This window comes from Vanellus vanellus, assembly GCF_965231255.1.
Source record: "Vanellus vanellus genome assembly, chromosome: 2".
NCBI lineage: Eukaryota > Metazoa > Chordata > Aves > Charadriiformes > Charadriidae > Vanellus > Vanellus vanellus.
Genome location: NC_138906.1, coordinates 24,271,586 through 24,286,556, shown reverse-complemented (window position 1 = coordinate 24,286,556; position 14,971 = coordinate 24,271,586). Strand labels below are relative to the sequence as shown.

At 45.0% G+C, this 14,971-nt stretch overlaps 1 protein-coding gene across 1 annotated transcript in view; it reads right to left on the bottom strand.

Annotated features, from left to right (window-relative positions):
• FAM171A1 (family with sequence similarity 171 member A1) overlaps positions 1–13,917 on the bottom strand; it is a 91,972-nt gene extending 78,055 nt beyond the window's left edge. Inside the window, exon 1 of the mRNA XM_082479200.1 lies at positions 13,688–13,917. Coding sequence (XP_082335326.1) covers positions 13,688–13,781 — 94 coding nt within the window. The 5' untranslated portion in view covers positions 13,782–13,917. The remainder of the gene's footprint in view (positions 1–13,687) is intronic.
• Between the last annotated feature and the right edge of the window lie 1,054 nt (positions 13,918–14,971).

Below are 14,971 nucleotides of genomic sequence, written 5' to 3'. Positions count from 1 at the left end.
GTTCTGGGAAAATACATCTGATTCAACATCTGGTCAGTTTTTAGGGTATCTTTACCTCTGGATCCCTACTTATCTTAATACAGATAAAGAGATATAAAGTAGGTCAGCTCTCCATTTTAATGCTAAGCATATTTGTCATTTTAGAAAGGATAATTTTTAATAGTATCAAAGACACTATCACAGACTAAAGGCTGAATTGTCCTGAGCTACTAGAATGAGAGAAAAAGTTTCTAAGCTATATAGGTTTATGTAAAAGATTTAAAAGTCCAATATTAAAATCCACTTTTTCTGAGAAAGTTGGAAATTTGTAGGAACTCCTGATAATACTATGCAAATGCCATGAAAATTGCAGGGGGGGGGGGGGAAGACCAGAAGCCAGTGATGCTTAATTAGAGGTCTCAACAAATTGTTTAAAAATCTTGAACAAGGAAGTACATATGCTTATACACTCAAATAATTCTCATGCCTTCTATCTGATAGGAAGGGCCTATAGACTTGAAATAGTCTATTGCTGTGAACAAAAAAGAACAATCACATCTGTATACATCTGCAAGCCAAAGCTGCTTTGAACAAAGCAAATGAGCAGAAAAGACGACAACTTCTGGTGTTACCAAAATAGCCACAGCAATCCAAGGACAAAATTGAAGCCAAATACCCTGGATAATACATTAATTTCATAGACTAATGAACATTTACAAAAGACAATCACTGTAAGTTGTTCAAAGTGCAGAATATCATGCCATGAATCCATAACTGAAAATGGTGGAAAATGCATTATAGTTTTACTACTGTGAGGTAAGCTTTGATTCATTCCATATGGCTTTACAAGACAAGCATGTGTGCACATCTGCGCACAAACACTGAGGTCTCCAACCCACAACTGCATCTATCCCAGTTTTCTAGCAGAAGTAAGAAGACAGGAGGATTCCAGTAAACACTAAATTCTTAGTTTTTCAGAGTCATGCAGGAAAGCTAGTCATACTGACTCACTATTTTTGTCTCAGAAACCTGGTAATTAACACAAACTGAGATAAATTAGGTATGAAGATAATACCTAGTATCAATAATACCTAACTATGTTTGCATTTGTTCTCCTTTTTCCAAGAGCTTAAAAAACACCTAAAACCTAACAAAAGAAATCATAGTAGTATCCGAATAATTCATGACAAGGAAAGGGATCAATGGACGTATCATTTAGTTTTTTTCTTCTCTCCTATTCTGTTTAACATGGTATAAAACACATAATATTTTTATTTCCCAATAAGGCAAAGAAGTCCAGTGAATGCAATACATGGCTACCTCAAAATCATGGGTCAGTCTAGGTTTAAAATTACAAAAGAAGCTAAACCAAGTATTAGACTAGGAGCACAGAGAACATTATTTACAATTTCAATTAGTTATAAGCAAACTTCTCCAATATCAACATTCACCTGCATTCCCTCACTCCTTGAATTAAAATAATTTCTTCCTATGGTACTTTCTGTATTGAAACTACAGACAAATACTGACTTTTTAACAGCACCTTGGATTTGAGGTGTTTTATCCTCCTGCTGCTTAAGAACATGAAATGAGATTCTGATGTTACCAGCAACATCAAGCTTGCGAGTATGCTTGAAACACAGATTTGTTTACATGACTACTTTTGAAAATAAACGTTGTCTTCTGGCAGACTGAAATAAAGTTAAGCATTAAGCTCAACTCAGTAGGGAAGGGAAGGTGAGAGAAGGAGGAAGAGGAAAAGGAAGAAGCTTCTTAATAACTTGTAGCTGGAACCCATTCAAACTTCATTTCCTATTTAGGAACTTTAAAATGCCATCCTATCATCTTTATGCTTTTGCTTTTTGCCCCTTTTTTTCCCCCCTCTCCTTACTTTCATTCCATATCTATATTCAGAAACCAAGCTCGACATCCATTTTGGGGACAAGTGGCTGTGTATCTACTTACAAAACAATATCAGGTGGGGGCTGTCTGCCTTCCCAGGAGGCCAAAAGGAAGCCCGGGCTGCTGACACCCCACTGCACAGCCCACTGCCAGGCAGCTTCTGGCTTTACCCTTTACACTCATGCAAGCATGACACAGAAGAGCATGGAATGGCAAGAAAAGGATGACTAAATACGAAAACTATTCCACAAGGGTCCAAGAAGAAACTGCCATGACTGAGTATCAGTAAATGAATTAAGAGCTCCCTAATCATTAAAGTAAAAATGGAATGAATTAAGACCAGATTCTCGTGTGGCCTTGGCACACTATCTAGATTAGGGTTGGGAGGTAAACCATCTTGGTCACTGCACTTTCTCTTTACTCCTGACCTTATCTTCTGCACAATAGAAGTATCTTCCTCATCCTTTGACTACAGAGTAAGCAACAAGTGTTTCTTCTCCAAGGAAGATACACTCTTCTATTAATACTAACTTTTGTTATACGCTCAAAATGCTGTAAGAATAACTTAGAGACGCAACTCAGCAAGAGAAAGCGCTATTCCTTTCGGCAAACATATGCATATCCTTCAAAGCCTTTGGGCTGTTAAAGCTCTTCTGAATTTTAACAAGATTTGGAGTAACGAAGGCTGCACTTTACTATCTCCACAAAGACACACCAGAAAGGAAGCAATGATCAGCCCCGCAAACCAATACTGTCAGATTCTATTTGTTTATAGCCAGCTCCCCGATATACCACAGCTCTTTCATGATGGACTATTTAGAGTATATCCTTACTAGCTGTTAATCTGTACAGCCCTAGGCAAAATGGCATAAAGTAACAGTGAGGCAATGAAATTTCCACCCCACATGAGCATCACGGTCAGGAAACACCACTGTGCATATGCTCTTTCTCCAATTCAATATATACCTTCTTGGAATTGCCAAAATCACCACTGTTTTGTAAGGCACAGGCATGCAGATTAAATAATACCTATACTGAAGAAACACCTGAGACAGTTTGGCCATAAGAATTCAAGCTTTAACATTTTCCACCATGCAATTAGGCTAGGGATAAGGCAAGATGACACTTGATCATTCTGAGTGGCTAAGTGATGCAAGACTTGATACCTGAATGCATCAGATATTAAAAAGCATCTTTGTTTATGTGCAATCATCCATGGTAAACAAAGGTTCTCTACTGCTCTGAAAGAATCTACAGGACTATCATTTATTTATGAGAGTTTGATTTTGAGAGCTTATATACACTCTTTTCTGATTTTTCTTCACCACAGAAGAATTTATGAAAGTATGGAGTATTCACTTAAAAGCATGCATTAACTTGCACGTGGGAATAACCATTACCTTTCTAGGACACCACCACAAAAACGGCTCTACTGCCTGTTACCTAGCCCCTCACCCCTCAAAACAAGGGCTTTTTCTGTCCAGAGAGTTAGCTTGTGACGTGACACTGCTTCAATCCCCTTTCTAATGACAAAATCTGCTGAGAGGACTCACCCAGCTCTTTCAGCAGCAATAGTAAACCATGCTAAAAAAAAAAAATAAAAAAGAGAGAGATTCTTACTGAAAGATTAACTACATACTCACAGGTAAAATTACTAATTAAAACAAGATCTCCAGCAAGATTTTAAACACAGCTGAAGAGTGCCAAGTAGTTTTCACTGAGGTAAAGCTTCACGGAGCAGATAGCTATTCATATCTGATCTAAAGAAGGAAGTCCTTATCATCCTTATCTAATCAAATGTCTGGAAAAACTAATAGTTTTCAACATGAATTTTAGTACATCAGGTTCTCTTCTTTCAAGAATTTTTTAAAGTACTTTTACTAGTTTAATATTCCAAAGCCTGCTGCAGTTATAACTCAATAGCTTGCAGCAATAAGTAAACTTGAAATTCATCCCATTAGAAGCTCTTGCTTCTACTGCTTCAGGCTGCTTGAAGCAAGTGTATGTTTAATTTTCAGGAAGACTGCTAACAACAATATTTACATCGAGTAAGTTTAATGCCATAGCTCCCTCTAAAAATTTTAACTAGCAGTATACTAAAGAATGAAATAACTATCCTGTGAGAACAAAGGAAATTTTAACTTTTGAAGAACACAATCTTCTTCATATTAAAGTTTTAAAAGTAGGGGGAAAGTAACAGTCCTCCCACACACACAGGCACCCTGCAAAACAACGAAAATACAGCTCTCATTTCAAACATCTGTGTTCCTGGCTCCTGTAAATCATACATCGTGAACCCAGAGACTGGCTCAAACTTAAGTGATTTGCCAGGACCTCAACTGCAGCACCACACGCTGAAATAAGCTGAGTTGCAAGAATACTCTGGGTACTAGCAGTAAACCTGAAAAAGCAAGTATATTGCTGTGCTTCACTGTGTCTGTCAACATTATTACCACAAGTAGCTTTTTAAACTACTGTAATATTTGTCCAGGTCAGCATGCTACTCAGCAGGTTTCAGAACTTGCCAGGAGCACAATTCAGAGGGAAGCAGAGGGAGTAACTGTTGCTCCCATCTTGAGCTGATGCCACCCATTCTGCAAACACAATGCGGCGCCTGGACAAGTTTATTGCCCTGCTGCCCAGCGGCATGTTCCCGCCCTCGTCCGCCTCACCCCCTGCAGATCATCAGTCCTCTCCAGAGCTCCTGGACCCATTTATTTCCCTAGCAATGCTTGCCCAACTCAAACAGAAATAAGAAACAGCCACGAACACTCCCTAGCAGACTTTCCTGCCGGTCTGCAGCAAAGGCACTCCAAGCCTTTCAAGATATGAGAGGGCCAGCACAGGGACAGAAGGAGGAAGGGTAGGATAAGGAGTGAAAACTTATCTCTCAGCAGACGCCCTAATCTAGGAGGCATCAATGTAGAAGAGCAGTAACCAAGGAAAGCAAGGCAAATATCTGGAGGAAGGTGGGAATCACTCTGGCTGGCTGACAGTTCAGAGAGGAGTGACCAGACACTATCAGGCGTCGTGTGCTAATCATGCCAAATCGTACATTCAGAGCTAGCTGACAGAAGTTACTCTACCAGAATGCTATGCTAAGTGCCTGGTACTGCCCTCCATTTTTTTTCAGCGTTTAAATGGGCCAAAGCGCATCATTTCCTCTGGAGCCACCTGGGACATCCAGAGAGTAGAGAAAAGATGACTCGGGTACTAATCCACCCTGTTACTCCACAACTGGGAGAGACACTCATAAGCACTACATCTCACAGTTCACTTGAGCTGAAACTGTGCACGAAGGTGTTTAAGCTAACACACAGAGTACAAACTGAAGCATCTGAGGCAGGGACAAAAACCTGTCGTGATGGAGACAGACACTTGCAGCTAAAAGCATCCCAAATCATCTGCCAGTGCCTAGGTCCAGGTCTGCAAGTATTCATTGCTCTAATGCAGTTTTTCCATCTACTGTAGGCAAATTAGTTTTCAATAAATTCTTTATACTTTTTCTTTGAGCAATGGGGTGGTATCACATTTTCAGACAATAGCTATCTCCTTTGAGCAGTAGCTTTTACAACAGTTAACTTGCTAAATGTTGTGCCCTACATCTTATGTTGTAGTTCTACAAACAATTCAATCCTGCATCAAGTGGTACTGCTGCCACGAAGTCCTTGGTTTGCCTTATCAGCTCCTCTCAGCCCTTTCCTCTGCACCAGCAACAAACAGCACTTGTGTAATTCCTGATGAATCCAACTGGGGAAGTGATCCAGGTGAAGATTGAACTGGTGCATACAGGAGTTTTCAGTTAGATAACTTCCTCAATCTGGTTTACCACATTGCTACACAAATGCCAGTAAGAGAAAACAGACAAAGGTAAGAGTAACAATGCAGCTTAATCCAGAAGAAATCAACTCTTGGGAATATAAAGGTAATTAAAAACACAGGGAAAAAAAAAAAATGTAGACAAGCCCAAACAACTCTGCAAGCCTCCTTACTTGTTTCCAAACCTTTCTTGTGTTTATTTACTTTTGAGAGTAAAACACTTAGGCTCATAAGCATAATACTACAAAGACAAATACTTTAGAAATGTAAATAGGCAATAACTCTTGTTTGAGTCTTGAGAAATGCAAGATAACCCACCAGCCAGGTAATCCAAGAGTGTGCATTCCTTCACATAGCTTATTACATGGTATTTATCCCGTAGCTCTAAGGCTGAGCCACAGGGCAACACTGCACTGATGAGACTTCCAGTTACAGTATCTGAAGAAGGATTCATCTGACTAAATGGGAGTACAAACAGCATTGTCTGGCTGCCAGGCTAGTCAGTGGAGATCCACACAGTACGGTTCATCTGACCAAAAGTGACTCCAGTTCCAGGTGACAGGAATGGCACCCAGCTCCATTAGCTGAAAAGATTAGATCTTCATGTCTGTAAAAGGACCATGGACAACTAGCTAAGATGTAGACACTCGCAGACTGCAGACACCTGCATTAGGTGAGATGCCTCCTACTCTGGATGACAACTGCACGAGAAGTCTCACATTCATGTACCAAGCACAAACTAAGAGATGAGGTGTTGGGATCTTAACCTTTCACTTTGCACAATTCTTCATGGTATGGCAGAGAGCAAGGGAGCTGGGCAAAACTGCTGATACATCCATTTCCTCCCAGCAGCAGTCCAAATATAGCATTTAGCTTAACTTGTTGTTGCTTTATTATCAAGCAAGTCTCACAACACCATTTGAGAAATATTTGTTGCCGTATTAGTATATGGCCTTGCTTATAAAGGATAAGATACACCCTTTTTTCTAGTAATGACAACCACAAAGGTGGGATGAAACAAGAAGGAGCTCCCAACACTGCTATCACCTCTGTTAATCACTGCACGAAGAAGAAAGGCCTCTTTGTTTTCTTTAACAAAGCAGGAGTACCTTATGCCTCTACATCTTACTTATCTCACCCTTTACTGACTGTCAAGGTAAGCTCCCCTTTAGTGGAGCTTTAGTAGTTCTCAGCACTTTTACAGCTAGAACTTCAGAAAACTGGAAGCATTTTGCACCTTATTGGATTCAGCTCCTTTGTTGCCCTCAAGCCAAAAGGATGCTGCTACTTCCTTCCCTTTGGCTTCCCCCCACGCCCCATTTCCTCCCTGCTAACTGCAGTTCCCGCTGCATCTCCTCAAAGCCTGGTTCCCATGGGGCAGAGAGGCTGAGCGCGTCCCCAACAAGAGTCACCCCAAGTCCAGCAATGCTTATGCGGGGTCCCCTCTACTGTTATACCGTTACATGCTCTTGCCTCCCCATCTGAAAAGCAACCATTCCACAGCATAGCAGAGTTTTCCATGGTGCAGGTTCCTACTCACAGTGACAGGGAGGCTTCACCTCCTGGCGCGCAAGGTGTACAAATAATGGATACAGACAGGATTTCACTCCCTAGTATGCCTCCACAGTATGTTACTGTGACAGCTCACAGAACCGCAAAAGCTAAGAGCAGGAAGAATTAAAAGATACGTTCAGTGTTGGATTTCCAGGGACTTTTGTGCCCTCCCTGCAGAGGCTGCTTCTATTCAAAACATACTTTATATCCACAGCAGTTCTGTTTAAATATACCCAATCCTCCAAGCAACTAGCGAGGGAGCCAAATTTACAGGCTACACTGTACACAAATGAGTTTTTCCTTCAGAACATCTCAAAATCTGTTGCTTTTTAAGTTAGCAAAAAAAAGTGACATGGGTAAATCTGAACCAGAACATTGACATTTTAAATGAAATAAAAATGTAGCTCTATGTTGAAATACACTTAAATATTACTTTCAAGGGCTCAGACTCACCACTATGTCAAATATGATTGTGTCTTAATATTTTAAAGTGAAAGATTCAATGCACTTATTAAAAGCAACAAGAAATTACAGTACATTCACTTTTTTATGACACTGTATTAACAAATGTATACGTATCTTTCTGGTTTCCAACAAAACTAAAGATGGTGTTTGTAAAAAGCATGCGTAAAATGCTTATTACCCATGCACAACAAGCCAGATACTACATTAACTGAAAACTTAATGTAAACCAGCTTACAGAAAAATGTTTCTGGAATTTCTGAAGGGAAAAAAAAAAAAAAAAAAGCAGCACTCGGTTCTCTTTGGTATTTCCCAAACAAAATGCTTTTGTGTATATTATTAGCATGTATTATATTTAGTATTATTAAACTCATTTGTTCTAGTAAATACAACCTTTACACAGGCTTCTTGCCTGCCTTACTTCTGCTCCCTGACAGGTAAATGGTAAAACCACTGAGACAGAATACTGGCAGCGCAATTCTCTCAGAAGTTACCTTTCTTCATATCTAAAGGCAGAACTGATATATACTGGAGCAAAGGGAAACGAATCCTACAAAAAAATGCAGGTTGTATAAGGTAATCAGTATATAAGGTAACAGAAATACTGAAACTGCACACTTTGATTTCAAGTTTCAGGTATTATTTACTTTGCCTTTGGCTGACTAGAAAAATAACTATTTCCCTAAATTACAAGCTCAAGATACACAATGCAATTGTATTGATCAAATGTACTAGAAAAGAAGCATCATTCCCAACCCTACTGCTAACCAACAGCCAAGCTTCAAACAGGGTTGTTAAATGTCATTAAAGCCGAACCACCAAGCTGCCAGGTACTGTGCATACCTATATTGACACAACCTATGCAACGAGTTTCCTTGCCATGCATTCTCCTCCGTTTTCTTCACACACCAAAACTGCAGCTAGTTATTGCCCACAGAAGACAAGTAAAAAACCAACTTGAACTTTGTACTAACAGGAGGCAGAGCAACATTTCTGCTCCTCCATGCACCAAAACCATTGGCGATTTCTTAAGTTTTCCAACAAACCTAAAAGCACAGTCCTTCCTCCTCCCCAGCACACAAATACATATACCCAGGCTTCTGTTAAATTAACAAGCATATGGCAAAATTGCATTTCATTGCTACCAGAAACTTCTCCTGTAGAGAGGGGACGGCTATTTGAAACCATTCGCTTGGCCAGAAGTTGGCACAGACAGCAGCCGTCCCTAAAAATTTCATGAGCTGGATTTTAGTCTCAAGCAGTAAGAGGTCTCAGTGTGAGGTTTAAAGAAAAAAAAGACAAAAGAGACAGGGGAGGGAGAAGGTTGTTTTAACCTTTGTGTTAGGTAACACATGGCAATTAACACCTTTTCAGGGCAGCACGTGAATTTGTTGTCACTTGACAAGTGCCTACACACACATCATTCAAGGCAAGTTGAATCACTTACAGCAAGGTATTACAAGCCAGAGAGGTGAACACAAACGTTTCGCAAAAAAAGACTGCGGTTTTAAACCCTCAGCTCACTTAGGTAGCTTGTTCATCTGACTGAGAAAAATTAGTTACTAGGCATTTGCAGGCATTAGTAGTTCAAGGTAAACATGAAAAAAAAATAAAAAATCTAGGTCTTACCTGGATCTGACAACCAATAAAACGACAAATACCTCATCAAGATTTTACAATACTAGTACTTAATAAACAGTTTGCTCCCTCCACTAAAACATCTTTAGTACTGCTTCAGAGCAATCTTAGCTTCTACTCTTATGGGTCCATTTGTCATCTCAATAAAATAAATGTCTGCATTTGAAGGTTATTAGTAATTTGCAGCTGGTTGAGAAGAAGTAGTACAGGAGTACAAGACAAAAAGGAGAGAGACTTTATTTCTGCATCATCTAAACTTTATCATCATAGCTAAAACTGCAAGCTTGGGATAACCGGCTTTAAAAAAAAAAAAAAAAAAAAAAAAACACACCACAAAAGAACTTGAGGGTCTCCTCACAGCTGTTACTGTGCTGTCCAGAAAAGAAGCCTTACAAGATGTCCAGCTGAAATGGTTGTGAAATGAGCTTTCACAATGTCAAGTAATGTAATGGCTGTTTGCAGGCAGGCAGGCAATTCCAAACAGCAGCACTCAAGCATCGACCCTCCTGTCCTCCATGCACACAGAGGGAGAAGATACTGCGGATTCTGACTACACAGTAACAGCTGAACTTTTATTCATCATCATACTAGGGGAAAAAAGTATCTGTCTGATCCCATTCTGGGATTACGAAGGTGGGATATCCTGAGCATATTCATCTATTAGTAGACTAGTCCTTGAACCAGGTGCTATTTATTACTCCAATGTTATTTTATTATTCATAACTTCTTTGTTTTGAAGAACTAATGAGATGTGAAGACTAATATGTGCTGCAGCAGACAAAAGTCATATTGGACTTCTGCACTACAACACAATATTCTAGGATTTCTCTTAAGAACAGCCTCCCTAGCATCCACGAATGAATCATCCTCATCTTCTACTGCAAAGCAAAATTTACAGGCGACAGAGAACTTTAACCCCTTCTCTAATTACATTGCTTTTGCTTTCATTCTCCCTGGGTTAGTGTTACCTCTTCGTATAACTCTTAAATTCCTATTTGCCAAGGCTCCCTAAGTTTAAAAGGGATCTGTTCATATGAAGAAAACTCATTGTGTATTTTATCTGTGCTCATCAGATAAATCACCAGTTCCCAATAGGAATGCAGCTGAAGGGTTAGTTTGGTTTTCTGTTTCAATTAAAATTTCTACGCATTCATTTCAGCATTCAAACCAATTTAAGTTCTGGAATACCTGACAGAACAATTAGAAAAACCAACCAACCCATCCACCACCAAAAAACTCAAAACTATAATTTAGTCCTCTTATGAAACACCTGTCAGATTTTAGGTATTTGAGAGAAGTTAAAGAGGTAAAGCCTTACCAATCCTAAAGTATACCTTCAGGTACTTCTAACAGCCTCACTGATGGAGCTCTAAGCATCAACACCGACAAAAATGAACAACTCATCTGTGTGGATTTTACCAAAATAAGTTATTGAAACTTAGAGAGTACCTCTGTGACCTTCAGAGGACACAACAGATCTGCATAATGAATCAAGTAATGTAACAGCGTGCCAAAGTCATCTAATTTTCTAAATAGGGTGCTAAAAGCAGAGCTTAATTACCAGTACCATATTCACGAATTACGTAATTGGTCTAGCCGAGCAGACTCTGAAGCTGGGACTGTCTGAACATACAGCTGAGAGCAGCGAAAGAGAGAAAAGCTCGATGTAAAGCATCACTCCTCATCCCTTTCTTAACCCAAACACTGACTACAAATCCCACCTTCAAATAGCTCCAAATCCAAGACCTATTTATTTGGTCTGTTAACACAGGCATGGAACATCTTAACTGAGTCTCATCTGATATGTCCCACCACAAGAAGGGCTCTCTGCCGTAGTCTCTTGTAACCTGTCCAATAATAAATACTGCAGCTGAAGCCATTACTCCCTGATAGCATCCTCTGGCTTTCTCACCTCCACCTTTATTCCAGTTCCCTGGATTTTCACTAGTCTATTCCCAGCCACAAGGGGAAAGTCAATCATCTGCAAACCTCCCTGAACTTTGGCAATGGTCCTTCACCTGTAGCTACAACTATCCCTACGTTGCTAAAAGGGCAGGAGAGAAACAATTGGCTTAGGTTTTACAACCTTTTAGGCGCTCACTGCACTCAGTATACATACCAGGAACGTGCCTGGTACCAAAACTGTTTTCCCCAGAAGATATTTACACCTGATGATTAGGAACTTATTCAAGGCTACAAGCTGGCATCGCATACACTTTCAAAAAAAGGCTCGTGGCAAGTAGCTGGTAACTAGTGAGCAGAATATACTTCAATATGAGATTAGCTCTACATATCCAATTACCAATGTGGATGTCCAAAGAGTAAAGATTGAGCTCATAATCAGACATTGGAAAATTATGCTATCCATGAAAACTCATATGTGCTTACATGGAAGATAAAATTAAACCATTCTATTTAGATAGAAATGTTCTCTACTCACCGACATAGCTGATTATTTAAGTAATAGCAGCTATCAGGCTTGATGTGGATGTAGCAGCTATAGAGACAAGTCTTTCCACATACCATGAATTGAGCTTGACAATAGAAGATGAGATCAACAGGGCAGTTGAAAGGCACTAATTTTGCCAATACCTCGCCACTTTGATCACATATATGAAAGAGATCTTCCATATGATACAGAAATTACAATAGATTTTGATATTACCTTGGTATCTAAAGTGCTAGCTTCAAGGGATGAACGCAATTCTGTTTTTCTGGCACACTTATCAATAAACTCAGTACAGTCCCAAGTTTACCCACCTTTGAGTTATAGTTTAGTACTTCTTAATCCAGAACTGCTATTGTTTTGTCCTTAAAAAAAAAGGCAGAATCTGACATTACCTTTGACGTCCGATTGCCTAGCATGGTAGGTTTTGCTACAAGATACCAATACCTTTGCAGTACTCCGTAGGAGAGCACAGACCCACTTAGATCTTACTTATACTGCACTTAGTATACCACGAGAGAGTCCAAAAAGGTTACTTCTAACGTTTTCCTTCTTGTGGCAAGCATCACTTACTGATTCTTACTGACATACAAGACAGAAAAGCTTATAGGAAGCAGGACATAGCATACTCTTCGCGTGGAGTACTTCCACCCCACCACAGTGGGAAAGACTCTGCTGACCCACCACCACAAAGGCTATGCTGGTGTACGACCTCTCATCCCAGATGACACATTTAGCCACTTGACAACACAAGCCACGAGGCTAACGCCGACCATGGGGGACTACAGGTTTCCTCCTAGCACGTTTCATACCCTCAGGTAGACAAGTTCTCTGTTTCCTAACATAGCTGCCGTCCCGGCAGGCATGATGCTGCCGCAGGGTCCTTGTCGGAGCCCGGTGGCGGGGACACACACACACACACAGAGGGGCTTCTCTCCCACTACCAAAGGCAAGGCCGAGGGCAAACGGGGAGCGTCTCCCCCCGCCGGGTTTCCACAGGGGGTGAGGGCGGGAGGGCAGGTGCACCTCACCGCCCAGGGGGACGCCTCGCCACGGCACCTGTGAGGATCAGGGCAGAGCAGCCCACGGCAGGACCACGGCCCGGCCCAGGAGCTGCCCCAGGTGCCGGGGGCGCCGCCGCGGCTTCCCGGGGGGCTCAGGCACTGCCCCGCTGCGGCTTCTGCTCCCGCCCGGGCGAGGGCGAAGGCGACACTACCCGGCCGGGGAAGTGTCCCTTCCCGGCTGCCGAGGGGCGCAGCGGCCGCCCGGCGGCGTGACAGGCCCCCGCCCGGCCGGCGAGCGGGCGGGCAGCCCACCGTACCGAACAAAAGGCCCCGCCGAGGCCCGGAAACGTCCCGGGGCGACGGGCCGAACCGCGCAGCCAGCCCGGGGGGAGAACCGCATCCCGGCGGCCCCGCACGGCCGGCGGGCAGGTCCTGCAGCCGCCGGTGACCCTCAACCCGCCTCTCACCGCCGCGTCGGGCCCTGCAGCGGGCGCGGTGGGAGGAGGGGGGGAACGGAGGGAACCAGGGGAGAAGGACGCAATGCAACAGCTCCGGCGGCGGCGGGGGGGGGGGGGGGGGGGGGCGCACAATGAGGCCGGCGGCAGCCCCTGCCCCTTCCGTTAACAAAAGCTCCGCAGCCGCGGGGCTGCCTTCACCACTCAGGCCTGAGGGGGGGGTCTGCAGCGGGCGGCGCCCCCCTGAGCCGCGCAGCCGGGAGAGGTCTCGTCGCATCGCCGCCCCCCCCCCCAGCCCCCCTCTCCGCCAAACCCCCAGCCAACCCCCCCCCCCCCAAGTTTGCCGCCGCCCGCACAATGCAGGCCCCCCACCGCCCCGGGGGCCGCCGCACAAAGCGGGCCGGTCCCGCCGCCCTTCCCGCACCGACCTTGAGCCGCCTCGGGCGCCCCTAAGGTTTTGGTCACCGCCTTCCACACGTTGCAGCCTAGCAGGCAGAGGAGAAGCGCCGCCGACCTGCTCATTTCCACCCGCCGCCGCCAGCCGCCGCCAGGGAGGGAATCGCCGCCGGAGCCGCTGCCCGGAGGAGGAGGAGGAGGAGAAAGAGCCGCATCAGGGGCTGGCCCGCTCCGCGCCTCCCTCCATGTTGCCGTGCGCTGCCCCTCCTGCTTTCTCCGCCTGCTGCATTGTCGTCCCGCCGCTGCGCCCCGGCCTCCGCGTCCCGCGCTGTCCCCCCCGGGCGGGCGGCGGAGGGTGTGAGGAGAAGGAGAGGCGAGAGCGCTCCGCGGCCCCGGCTGCCTGTCTGGGTTTATTTTTTAATTTCTCCCCCCCTCCCCCGTTTATTTTCTTTCCCCGCTCTCCCGGCAGGGGCAGCCGGGCTCCGCCGCCCGCTCCTTAACCCTTCGCGGTACCCCCCTGCCCCGCGCGGCGGGCCCGGCGGGACAGCGCCCCCTGCCGGCCGCGCCCGCCCAGCCCTGCCCTCCCGGCCCGCCGCGGGGCGAAGGACCGCGGCTCCCGGGCGAGCAGCGGGGCCTGTCGGGCGGCCTCGGCGGGCCTCGTCGCCCCGGAAGACCGGCTGCCGCCCGGGGGCAGATCACCCCCCCCTTCCCCGCCGCCAGGTGCTGCCGCGCTTACCTGCCGCGGGGGGCCGGGTCCCGCCCGGCCGCGCCCGCTCTCTCCCTCCTTTAACGGCCGCAAAATGGCCTCCTCGGCGGTGCTGTCCCACGCCGCGGCGGCTCGCTCGCCTTCAGCCGCAGCCCAGCGGGAGGGACGAACGAGGGGGGAAGACGGACGCGGTGGCTTATAATGGCCACGGCTGAGACGTGTCGAATCACAGGGTCCCCCCGCGGCCCAGGCGCCGCTGCCCGCGCACGGCCCCCCGGCCGGGTCCCCTGCTGCTCATGTCGTATGTAAAGCGGGTTTGTGTTTCGTTTAAAAGAAAAGACAGCCAAAGAACAACAGCAAATGCACCCATCTACTGTTTTTTATACAAAATTGTTTAAAAAATGCTATTGCGAACTGCAGGAGAAAGGCGAACTTTGGGGCTGAGATGCTGGCACTGAAGGCTGAGGTCAGCCGCGGCTCTGGCAGGGGCTCGCAGCGTCCCCGGCGCCGTGGCAGCCTGATGGCAGCGTGGTGGCCTCCCACTGCTGCACCCCACGCGGCACGACAGAAGCAGCACTGTGGAAACGGTAGCAAGGGCTGGGACAGTCTC